At 38.9% G+C, this 13,458-nt stretch overlaps 1 protein-coding gene across 1 annotated transcript in view; it reads right to left on the bottom strand.

Annotated features, from left to right (window-relative positions):
- Nucleotides 1-3,305: 3,305 nt before the first annotated feature.
- pinx1 (PIN2 (TERF1) interacting telomerase inhibitor 1) overlaps nucleotides 3,306-13,458 on the bottom strand; it is a 29,874-nt gene continuing 19,721 nt past the window's right edge. The window contains exon 7 of the mRNA XM_028605224.1: nucleotides 3,306-4,629. Coding sequence (XP_028461025.1) covers nucleotides 3,925-4,629 — 705 coding nt within the window. The 3' untranslated portion in view covers nucleotides 3,306-3,924. The remainder of the gene's footprint in view (nucleotides 4,630-13,458) is intronic.

Here is a 13,458-nt window from a genome sequence, read left to right as displayed (position 1 = left end):
CCCGTGAAAGGAAAGAGAGAGAGAGAGAGAGCGCAGCATTTCAACACTACTAACTACTTAAACTGGTCTCACAACAAAAAACACTTTCCACTGACAGATAACGAACAAACTAAATCAACAATGGTTCTAAAAGTTACTGTGCAGGTTATGATTATTTGTTTTTAACAGTTGGGACCAAAGTTTGTCAATACCCATTTCTAAAATTTTACATGTAATAAATTGTAATGGTGCTGTGACTAGCCAGCAAGGAAACACTCACCTGACAAACTCATCTAACCTGTTCGGCAGTATCCTCAACATTACTAACTGAAGTGGCGTTTTTAGATTTCCACGGAACTCCTAAGTGTGCCAGGGTGTCATGGGTATTGCAAATCAAAGCACTACTATTTTTTTTTAAAAGAGAAAGAAAAAAACTTTTTTTCCTATGTTTTTATAATCAGCTGCATTTGACAGAAATGTTCTAGCTTTATAAATATATTTTTTACAGACTTCCTGTTAAACATCTAAATGCAGATGCCAATATTAAAATTACATTCCCTCAGTGGATAAAAAAAGGCCCTGAAAATCAATGTGGGGCCTCTGAGCACATCTGTGGGTGACAGAAGAGATAAAACCACTGAACATACACTACAAACAAATCAGTTTCCTTCTGTGGCCAGAAGCGGGTGCATATCAAATCCAGGAGTTCCTGTTGACAGGATACTCTTGGGCTGCAGCCATGGAGTAACTCACACACAAGGACCCAAACACAACCCCCCCCCACACACACACACACACACACACACACACACACACACACACACACACACACACACCCCAAATACAGCTATTGACCACTGGTCAGATAGGATATTAGTTGGTAATACTGTATTTATGGAGTAGGGATAAACTCACTACAGATACTACTGGTTTTAACTATTCTTTACCTTCCATCCTACTGAGTTAATCCACAGGCAACATGTATTTTAAGTTGTAATACACATCTTTTGGTCAGTCGTGCCTCTCCAACCATCAATCCAATTGAAGTGTCAGCCCCCCCCCCCCAGGAACAGGATATGGCACCTGAAGCCATAGATAGTGCATAGAGATGTGAGTGCATAGAGCAGGCACATTAGTGATATATAGGGCCGTGCTGTTCTGACGTGGGCCACATTGATGTGAAATCAGTGTGCCAGTAAAAGTCATAAAAAGTGTAAGCTGATGGAGGCAAATAAGTGAGTGAGAGTGCATGTACAGTACAACCAGACAGTAATGTGAAAGACAAAGGTTTTACATCATAATTGCAATTTGTACTTAAGCACATGGAACTCTGAGTTAGGGGTTTCTGAAATGACTAATAGCTCTACGTGGTAAGGGAGGTGTGGGTGAGAGCTGTATCAGCCTGCTGTTGTTCACCCTGTCAGTGTAAAAGACAATGTGGCTACTGAAGATTTGAGGAGGGGGCTTGTCTATATATGTGTGACAACATAAGCAAGTACACATTCAAATCAGGTGAAAGAGTTTATGAATGAATTCCAGTGTTACGCATTATTAGGCTATACCTTTGTCACTTCTAATATCTCTCTCTGTCAAACATAACCTGCTGTTATACATTCCAATGTATAATTTGAATATCATTTTCAAAATAAAAGTGACCACTTATGCTAAACCACATCTTGTTTTCCACTTAAGAAATATCAGTAAACTGAGATCTGTAGTTTTGACTGCCGAACTTGAGAGGCTTATACATGCTGTCAACCTATATCACAATGACTTCTGTTAACACTTTTTGGTTACACTTTCCTTGAAGGTATCTACATAAGAGTGACATGACACTGTCATGAACGTGTCATAAACATTATAAAGAAGTCATAAACATTTATGACATAAAGCTTCTTTTAGTGTCAATTTTTGTCATGACAAGTTATGGTTATGGTTAGGGTTAGGGTTCATGTGTCATGACTGTATCATGACAGTGTCGCTGTTATACCTTCAAGTAAAGTGTTACCCACTTTTCTCCTCACTTTGTATGTCTGCTCTGGATTGTCTTTAGTCAATCTAGAATGCTGCTGCAAGACTACTCACTAACTCAAGTAGATAATCTCATATTACCTTGGTACTTAAGTTTTTTCACTGGCTCCCTGTTGCATATAGAATTCAGTTTAAAATTCTTACGCTTATGTGCAGAGCATTGCACTGTCCTCTCCTGCACGTGGCTTAGCTACTTCACCCTTATTTATCAGCTAGCTCATTTAGGTCTAATATGCTAAATGTACTGTCTGTCCCACGAACCTGGCTTAAGATCTGAGGTGATAGAGCTTTTAAGTCCATAGCACCTAAACTATGGAATGCTCTGCCTACTCTCTTGCGGTCTGCCATTTCAGTGGATTCTTTAAAAAAAAAATCAGATAAGAGAAAATTGTTGAGATAGGCGTTTGGTTGACCAGTTTACACTTTCATTATAGTGTAATACCAATTTTGTATCGTGTTCTCAATCGGTTTCTTGTGTTTGCCCCTTTAAAGCATTGTGACTTATGTCTGCGAAAGGCACGTTATAAATACATTTTACTTAGTATTATGTGCAAAAGTGTCAGTAAATGGTGGTTGAACAACTACAATATATTCATAGTGACTGATGTGACTTTTAAAAAGGAAATACATTGTTTTATTTAACATAAAACATGATAGCCTCATCTGTTATAGCCAAAAAAAAAAATTGTAACAAGGTATCTTAATTTAAAAAAGAAATTTGAACTGTATAGACTAATGGGCTTTGTAATAAACTTAATTTAGTCTCATTATTTTACAGTAAAAGCAGACTGAAGAAAAAAAAGACACACCTGTGCATCATACCTACAGTATTAGGCAGATTCTGTTTACATCATAGTATTACAAATGACTAATCAAATTGCAGTTTTCTCGTAACTTACAAACCCCAAATAGTTACGAGGAATGCTATGTTGCATTGAGGCGTTACGGTGTAACATCTGTAGTTTCCTTTTTCCTCATGCCACGTCGCTGACCAAAACTGGCTTGTTGAGAGTTCATTTGTTAGATCAAAGAAAAGATTTCATAACCTTAGAAGTGGAAAAGGTGACTGTTGTGAAAGCGATCAATTTTTGAAGGCATAAATCAGTATACGTTTTTAAAATTACTTTTACAGCTCAGACTCGGTACTTACTGCTCAACAAAGGTAAACCTATTTCTCCTCAACACTCTTGTTTTCCTTATAAATTAACCTACATATGAAGGGAAAAAACAACAAACATGCATGCATTGGAATTTTGGATTTATTAAAAAAAAAAAAAAAAAAAAAAAGTATTTGATCCTGTTAAAGCACCAAAGTTTATCAGTTTTCAAACAGCTCATAAATTTGTCTGACAAACAAATTACATCTGTTCATATTTGTCAAGTCTTATCGCATCAAGAAGATCACTAATGTCTGTGTGCTTCTGTTGTTTTTGCAAAATTAATAAAAACTGTCTCTGGGTCACTTTCATTAAAGGAGATATCCATTGTCTGAAGAACTGGAATAAGATGGTTAAACTAATTGCTGGCAAGAAAGTAAAATCCACTTTGAATGCTAAATAAATAGTAATGATGATGCATATAAGGTGGTAAGACATAAATGATGGCATTTGAAGAAAAAAAAATACATAGTTTTCAAAACAACAAAAATAATTAAGCAATTTGGATACATTTTATTCATTAAGAGACACATGGCAGCACTCATCCAATTATTTCTAAATTTCATGGAAATGGACTCATTTAAAAAAGAATGCCAACTTATGTCTGTATGAATACATTGTAGACAGTTTTTTTTTATGTGATCAAATGTCTAAGGTTATTAGACTGTATCTATACAAGACATTTAAGGCAATCACTTGGTACACATGTGCCCCCATGATCATGGGTGGCATTAGATGCCATTCTATTAATTTCATCCTATTCATGACATTTCTTTTTCTTTTTCTTGTCCTTTTTGAATTTTTTCTGTACCAGCTCCTCCTCATTTTCTTTAACTACATCGTTCACCTTCTCTCGTTTCTTCTTCTTTTTGTGAACAACCTCAGATTCTACAGTTTGATCCTCAGCTGGCCTGTGTCCATTTAGAAGCTCAGTTTCCTTATGGTGTTTTTTAAGCTTCTTCTTCTTCTTCGATGGAGGCAGCTCCTCACAGTTCTGCTCCACACCAGAGGTGGAGCTACAGTTCTCATTTGTAGCTCCTTCGCTTTCTACAATATTCCTCTTTTTCTTCTTTTTCCCCGAACGCTCCTGCTGTTGGTCCTCATCATCCACTATTATGATAGGAGCAGCAGTACTGTTCTCTTCAATCACTTCCAGCTCATACGATGACTTTTTGCTCTTCTTTTTTTTCTTCTTTTTCTTTTTGGACTCTTCCGAATCATTGTCGCTGATGAGGATGGGACTGGGTTCCTCAGATGGACCCGATGACTCGTTGGGCTCCACTGAGGGTGCTGTACTCTGGTCCTGTCCACGAGCCTTTTTCAACTGAGCCATTCGCTGTGCAAAATACTCCTGCATAGTGAGAGTACTTTTCACAGTATTGGTGATTGACTCTGTATCCAGTTCAAAGGCAGCAGGAGTAAAACTCTCCGTCTCACCCTGAGAATCAGTGCCGTTGCTCTCCTGGACCAAAAACACACATGAGAAAACACAGTTAGGATATAATGCAGCATTTAGGGGATCTACACAGAAATAGACAGACACACAATGGTGGACTGAGGAGCTTAAGTGATCGTCAATCATCGTGCAGAGATTAACCAGGCAGATTTTTTAAGATTTAGTGAGTGAAAAGAGCCCCAAATAGGATGTTGCGGTAACAATAGGTGTTAAAGGATCATCTTAAAATAAGCATCACTGGACCCAATTGTCACACATGTGACATTTATCATCATCTTCTTACAACACAATGTAGCTCCACACATCCAGCTGTGTGTCCTTGCACAATCAGGTCCTTAACAGCCATCTCTCAGCCTGACCCAAAACATACCTTCTTTAATAAATAAACCATTAAGGGTTGACAGTGTACAGGATGTATTTTTTCAGTTCACATTGCAACACTATAGAACTGCGTTCACATCAAATATAAAGCTAGGGCTGGGCGATATGGACCGAAAGTCATTTCCCGATATATATTTGGCTTAATATCGATATACGATATATATCCCGATATGTTTTCCGCAAAGTGAGAGCAAATGTTCAGTCAAAGTCAAAGCCAAATATGACATGTCACAAGTAGTTTCATAGAAACTGGCTATTTCAGTGAACAGTTGCAAAATCAAATGAATAAATAATAAACAGGTTTCTTCACCTGGTTCAATGCTCAGCTGTTCAAATAACAATAAAATGTAAACATAAATTCTGATTAACCCTTGTGTTGTCTTCCCGTCAATATTTTTGACGCCTTTTTTTCAGTTTGTTTTAGTTTTTTTCCAACGTTTTATATTGTTAAAATTTTTCTTCTACACATTTTCAGCGCTTATTTCTACGTCCCATGTTTTCTAATATAGGGCTGGGCGATATAGAGAAAATCAGATAATATGATATTCTTGACCAAATACCTCTATTGATATTGCGACGATATATTCTAGAGTTGACAGTTGGTGCTCTCGCAAAATATCTTCACACTTAGATTTTAGATAAATAATCATTAATAATAGAACAGCTAGAACATCTGGTAAGTTCAGAAAGGTACATCACTTCACTGTAATGCAGCCTTTAAAACCAGGAAAGAAGACACTTATGTCCTATCACGATATTACGATATTCAAAATCTAAGACGATATCTAGTCTCATATCACGATATCGATATTAATATCGATATATCGCCCAGCCCTATATAAAGCTACCACTTTCGGAAATCATTTTACATGGTTAAGAAATATTTACATTGCAAGTTCAATGTATGAATCAAAGCTGTAAAATGTGACTTAAAGCTGCTTTTTATAAAATCAGACAGTTACATCACGTACTTAGACATGCTTTTAGTAAGCTTGAAGTAACTACGCTTCTTTCACATTAAAATGTAATTACACAATATACAATAAATGTGCAGTTAATAGCTCTGGTGATTTTAGTTTCTGATGAAACTGTCAGGTGTTGATTTAATTCAATGTTAATTTTTCTCTCTCTAAAAGATCACTTTTTTGGCATTCTGCCTGTATAGACAGTGGCACTGTAGATACAGACAGAAAATGTACAGAGCAAGAGACGGTAGGACGTGCGATAATAAACCCTAGGAAGCCAGGACACTGTTTTTGTAGAGTTGTTAAGTTGTTAAATATCTGTCAGGCAACTGTGGCAATAATTTACAGAAGGGGTCGGCAACCTTTTTGATATGAAGTGCCCTTTTCAAAATGTCTTAATTATGACATCACATCAAAATGTAATATCCAGGTAATCTGTAATTTTATTCCATAACAACATTTGATAACATTTATATCTCATAATCAGGACCTTGTAATTATTATTATTGTATATCATTATTATGATTATGGAAACATGGTTTTAGTATGCAGCGTCCTGACTGGTGGAAAATAGGCTGACAAAAATATCACTGTCAAAGAGCCTGAAACAAAAAGCTAAGTGGAAAAGCCCAGCTTTAATGATGAATGGTATAAGCATGGGAATAAGCAGGTCCTGTATGCCTCATTTTCAATGAAACGATGCTATGGCAAAAATAATAACACAACCAGCATCATTGTCAAGAATGAAGTACACGAAGATAACGATTGCGTTATTCACGTGCATATTAAGTAGCCACATGTATTATTTTTGGTCTTATAATGCGTCCATATTTACCGCTCCAGCGGAGAGGATGGTTTCTTCAGACCGCTTAAGTTTAAGAATTTGTCCAAATTTCAAGATTCCCTGCAAACTAAGATAAACAGACTACAAACAGACAGCTTTTGTTTTAGCTTTTTTTGTAAAAATTTGCTATTTGCAGAGTAGAGCTGTGTTTGTGTAAAACAGCGCGGTGGACAAGAGTGTACGGAGCAGATTGAAATATCGCTTTCTACATGTTTATGCCGGTCTACACAGGTGAGTGCATTGATAAGTATTGACTTTTAACTCACGAAGGTTTCAATGTAGCCTACTTACAGTAATGAGACTAGCGTTAGTTCATCTGCCCCAGCGGCCATTGGTAATCCTCTTTGTATTGTTCCCAGTCAGATATATGAGTCAAACTACCGTAAATAACAGGTTGCGCAACTGTGAACGTTGTAATTTGGCATGCGGATGAGAGAGTGATTCAGCATTTCAACCACATTCAATTCAATTTCAACACATCAATAACTCTCTTGCACACATATTGCCAGCGTGCCATTAGTTAAGGTCCCGCGTGCCCATGGTGGCACACGTGCCTAAGGTTGCGGACGCCTGATTTACAGTATCTGTGACCACTATTCTTGGCTAATGCAGGTTTCTGGTGTTTGGCATAATGTCATCTTGATCCTGAGACAAGACTTTTCCCCCCTGCAACATGACATAACCGTGCAATGTTTGCAACAATGTAGGCAGGTGTTTATTAATTTGTGAATCTCCTCGACGTGCGTCTGTCAAAAAGTATAGCAGCATCAGATACACAGATTTCTGTCAGAGAACGACCCATTTTGGGATCAAAGTGGAAGCTGCTCGGACAGACTGATCTCATAAAGTGGCGTATGTATGACACGCCAATTCGTATGCCATTTTGGCGTGTTATAAAGACGCACAGGACTTTTGCCTAGGAGAACCGGGATCGCGTCCCACGTGTGGCGTTTTTCAACTTTTTTTTGTTCATTTTTTTTAAGCCTTCCCTTAATGTTTCTTTCCTAAACCCAACCGTTTGTTTTCCTGAGCGTGTGACGTTGGTCACATCGTGTTTTTTTGTTACTAAAGCCTTTACAATGTCGCAATAGCACGGCACATTCTCGCGACCCACACGGTGTGTATGTTTACATCCGCTGTATACAGCATAGACATACACGTGGATAGCTCAAAATGTGTACAGATAACACGCCATTTGGCTTTAGGAAAGTGGCGTGCATGTTTACGCAAAGTCATGATGCCATGTTGGCTCGGAGCAAAAAAGGCTTCAACTTATTCCAGAGAGGCAGTGATAGAAGGTGATCCCTTTGCTATAAAAACACTGAAAATAGTTATAAAAAGGAGAAAAGAGCAGTACTCCTTTATTTGTTTAGGTTCAAATGTTTCCAATTTGGGGACGTGAGTCAGCCTGGTCACTGACATTATTAAACGGGGACTACTTTACAACTGTGAGGTACAACACGGTCTAGTTTTTAACACTACAGCATGAACAATTTGTCACCTCACCCCTGCCACCCATTCGTCTTCATTTTCCTAATGGCCTACTCAATGCATAATGATTTGTCCAGAAGAATACAGGAGCTCCTCTTGAGAATCACACTAAACAATGCAGCTCTGTGTATTACCTGCCTCAGAGATGGTGAAGTGGACGGCATTTTTCAAACCCTACAGATTAGAGATGAATTGAAAACACAGTGTTGTGTCGAGCCATCTCATGGTTTGGCCTTAAAGCTTTTACATTCAGATTACAATTATTTGACCCTTAACACTGATTGAGATAGACAACCTAACTGATAGGCTGGTAAAACAATATTAATGTAGATCCAAACAGGTCTTGTGGGACCTAAAAATGTGAAGGCTTCCTTGTACATTGTATCTATATTTGGTTTCTTAGGATTACCAAAAGTGCCAAACTAGCCACCGGGGACTTCAGTGAAACCCAACAAGCTATTAGTCTTAACCCGCTAAAAGGCTCTTCATGATATATTTTCATAAGGGCATTGTTTTGTGGCCTAAAATATTGATTAATATAAGAAATGATTGCTCCGTAAATATACCCCTGGTTCAATACTTTTTTTAAGGTTCTAAATTGTATAAATGACATACATGTAAAATCATTTAACATGAGTTACTGCATATTCTGTTGACCATACTCCTTCTAAAAAGGATGGATTCAGAAGCTTCACAAAGTCATGAAGCACATGATTGAGGCTATATGACAAGGCAGGTGTTTAAACGGACTACAAAGTTTTCCGTCACCTCAGACCTAGAGCAGCAAGAACCCCAACTTCTAACAACTTCAGGTGAGGTGCCATTAAACAAAACTTTCCTACTTCCAAGAGAAAATCTATACTCCCTGTTACTGCACAATGGCATCCTCTCTGCTTGGGAGAGAGGAGATGGGGCTTAGAGCTGACAGCGCCAAACAACATGTAACTGGGATTTGGGAAGATGGCTGGGGGCCACTTTAGAACTGCCTGTGAAATTACTCTCAAGAGAGGGAATGGGAGAATGAGCGAGGGGAAAAAAAAAGAGAGGAGAGTGACTGAGAGAGAAACATCTCCTTCATCAGGGAAGTGGCTGGAACTTGGTCCGTGGTTCGTCCTCACTGCCTGGGGATTTCCATTAGAGCCTGATCCGACAGGACACACATGTGTACAGTATGGATATAAACCAGATCCAGTCAGCATTACTGGCAGCCCTGGAGATTTTTGTTGGCGAGTGTTGAGGGCAACATGTTACTAAGAAACGACTCGGCAGTAATGTTTGAGATCTTCTTTCCCTATTTCCAGGAGTGTGTATTTTCTCTGGTTATTATCAGTCACAATTTCTATTAATGCCATAGTATATCGTGTACAGCATGAAACAAACCCTCAAACCAGAATACATGTACAAGCTTTATCATAAAATATTTTAACGACACAAAATAGCAATCACACAAGGCCAGTCAAATTGATAATACCAAAATGTAAGCACTGCTGTATCACAACTTTAAGATTCCTAATTTCCTTTCTAAACCTGTCATTACAAAAATGATTTTTTTGTGTGTGCAGTATTAACAGATAACAAAAATGTACACTTTTCCTCAAGACCAGTAACATTTTTAAAATTTAACAATGCGTTTTGCTATTTAAACGCTCAACCAAATTTAGAATTTTTGTCCTATAATAGCAAATGCAAAAAAGGAATTTGCATGAAACCAACAGCTCCAGCTCAAGAAGGGACACAACCAGTTTATAATTTATAAAAGCAGTTAACATAATTGGTGGAACTAGAGAAGAATGATTGAAAAAGGCAGTCCCAGGCTACAACACAGTGGGGTTGGAGAACACACCTATATCTAGCCGTGTCTACTCCTCCTCCTCCTCCTCCTCCTCCTCCTCGACCCAGAACCCCAGGAAAAGGATGCGCTCAGTGCACTGTGTGCAGTTCTGAGATAAGGCTCCTTCGGCAGAGCAGCGGTCTGGCTGGCTATCGGGCCCTTCCTGCTCCGCGCTCTCCCCTGGCGGGGGCTGGGGCTGGGCAGGGAACACAGGGAGGGCCCCGCAGAGGGTCCCAGAGAAAAGGAGAGGGTGGGAAGACATTCAACAGGCCGCCTCCTTCAAGACACTCCAGTTCTATCTCTCCCTGCTAATGTAACCCATGGAAAGCCAACAGTAAGACATGTGCCAAGGTGCCAAGATACTGAGGCCAACATATTCAGGAGGAGAGTCAATTAAGCCAGCAGAGGGATGGTGGAAAAGATTCACTAGAGCGCATGTGAAACTTTTTTGACCCAACAAGATCAGCAGAGAAACCATTATCAATAATTTTAGGCATGTCCTAATGTTTTTTAACAGACTTTGCTAATACAGAGCAATATTCTATTAATCTTCCCCATACACTGTTGAACTACATAGGGCCAAGGTAATAATAGTTAACAAAAACGAACAAAACGTCGTTAACTGAAATAAAAATAAAACAAGGCATTACAAAAGAATGATAACTAAAACTGTAATGTCTGTTTGCAAAACTACCTAAATAAAACAATCAAATAAATGTCCTTAGTTTTCGTCTTTGTTGATGCCTTTCACAGAGCAAACAATGTTATATCTTTCAGAGGTGACATTTCCGACCATAGACCTTTTTTATTCAGTCTATGCCGTAGACGTATATAGTTTCCGACTGAGAACCCAGAAATTCCGACATTCCATGTTGAATTAAACACAACTTAGTCCATGCCCCTCGCATGGCATCATGGCAGTACCTAAAGTTGGAAGAATGCGGCAGAGTCCTATTTGATTATGGCTGTGTCAGATAAAAGAAAGTGTCTTGCAGTGGAAGGTGGTAAAATAGGTGGACAATTTATTACAGGGAAAAATCCCATGAATTTGAAAGTACATTTGAGAAGCGCACAAAAGGAGGCTAACCTAGCTTAGGTTAGCAAGGTAAAGGAGAACGCAAAGCCCCCTTCCCCTGAAACAGAAGCTAACCCCGGTACAGGGCATTGGTGTATGGGTACAGGGCCAGGCAGCATGACGGAGACAAACGCAGGATAGAGAACACTACAGGAGGGCTTTCACCGGCGACCCGATGGCTGCTGGTTAGTAAATACGCAGGAACACAAGCGGGGGTTAGCGTGGGTTAATACGTGGATTGATACTGGGATGTCTACACAACTGTGTGAGTCGATTGACTTCAAAAAGGTTTGCCACGTTACTCAAACCAAAGTTCAAAACACCTGTTGATGTATGTCTTCTTTAGTCTGTTGGCTATTTAGGTTTTTTCCTGGCACAGTTACTAACACATTTTTCACTTACTGCGGCATCTTGTGTAGACTGTTATTATATTATAATAAAATAAAAAAAAATATTAAATTAAAACTAAACTATCAAACCAGCTTTAAAAACTAATTAAAACTAAACTGAATTTGAAAAGAAAAGTCAAAAATAAAAACTAATGAAAAATGCAAAACAAAATAACCTTGCATAGGGCACAATTAAGTACTAGACTACATGAAAGTAGTCCTATCTAAGTAGTAAATCAGTAGACAATTCGGATTTTGGGACAGCTTAACTGCTCTGCATTTAGAAAACATCGCCACTGAGTAGATTCCTATAGTGTTTCTATAGTTTCATATATTATCTGTAGAGATAAGCACTGGTATGGAGCCCTTGTGGCAGGATTGTTTGGACAGGAGTTTACCTGCAACATGTTCCTGAAATATAGCAAAATATAACAACTTAGTGACCCTCGCAGTTAGGGTGGATTTCACGGTGGCTGCTTCTGTGGATCAGCACAGGACATGCCTCATATTTTCATTTGCCCTATACTTAATGCTAACGAGTGGACGTTATATCGGCTCAACATTAAACATTTGCTGGTTACAGCTTTTCAAAGGGTTAATTACAAATCACATTATGTATCTGCGTTTTGCGACAAAATAGGGAATCTGAAGACACCCATCTTAGTCATGATAAGCATTTGTCATGACTTTTATGGACTACATGGTTAGTTGCAGCTCTAGGTATTACCAATTTAACAATCACACTCCTTCCAATTGTTATGACCACAAAGGTCATTTGGCACCTCTGTTTCCATGATGAAACAATTCAAACCAGTGAATGTTGTTGCAGTAGGTTTTGACCTACCTCAACCTTGACAAGACTGAGCTCCTTTTCCTTCCAGAGAAGGGCTCTCCTACCCAGGACCTTACTATAACAACTGACAACATTGTGCTAATCCCCACCCAGACTACTAGAAACCTGGTTGTGACTCTTGACGACCAACTCTTCTTCACTATCAACATTGCTGCAACCACCCGATTGTGTAGATACATGCTGCATAACATCAGAAGAATACGTCCCCTTCTAACGCAGAAGGCAGCTCAGGTTCTGGTTCAGGCTCTAGTCATCTCACATCTAGACTACTGCAACTCCCTCCTGATTGGCCTGCCTGCATGTGCCATCCGGCCCCTGCAGCTCATTCAGAAGGCAGAAGCTCGACTTGTCTTCAACCTCCCCAAATTCTCTCACACTACACCGCTCTTCCGCTCTCTTCACTGGCTACCAATTGCTGCCGGCATCTGCTTCAAGACACTTCTACTTGCAAACGGCCACGAACGGATGAGCCCCAGCTTACATCCAGGACATGGTCAAACCCTACTAATCATTCAACGAAATCCTAACGGTTTGCTGTCCTGGCTCCTAAATGGTGGAATGAGCTCCCCATTGACATCAGGACGGCCAAAAGCATACGCATCTTCCGCCGAAGGCTAAAATCACATCTCTTCCGACTGCACCTCAGATAAAAAAAAAATATATATATATATATTCTTAAAGCTGCACTTTCATATGGCTCTTTGTAGTTTTACTTATTTAAAGCTAATGTACTTGCACTTACTACTTGTTGTCTGTAGTTTGCACCTTCAAGGTTGAAAGCAATTAATTGGAAGTCGCTTTGGATAAAAGCGTCAGCTAAATGACATGTAATGTTTTTATGCATAAGCCAACTTGCACGTAAAACATGTTTTGTTAACCCTTGAAGGGAAAATAAGTCAAATAATTAAATGGTTAACATTTCATATTAAAACCTGGCTAATACCCCCACCAGATTAAAACAAGGTGATACTTCTCGTTGACCTTTTTTTTTTTTAATTGGCCATTT

The sequence above is a fragment of the Perca flavescens genome, chromosome 18 (genome assembly GCF_004354835.1).
Source record: "Perca flavescens isolate YP-PL-M2 chromosome 18, PFLA_1.0, whole genome shotgun sequence".
Classification (NCBI taxonomy): domain Eukaryota; kingdom Metazoa; phylum Chordata; class Actinopteri; order Perciformes; family Percidae; genus Perca; species Perca flavescens.
This window is presented reverse-complemented; position numbering and strand designations above follow the sequence as displayed.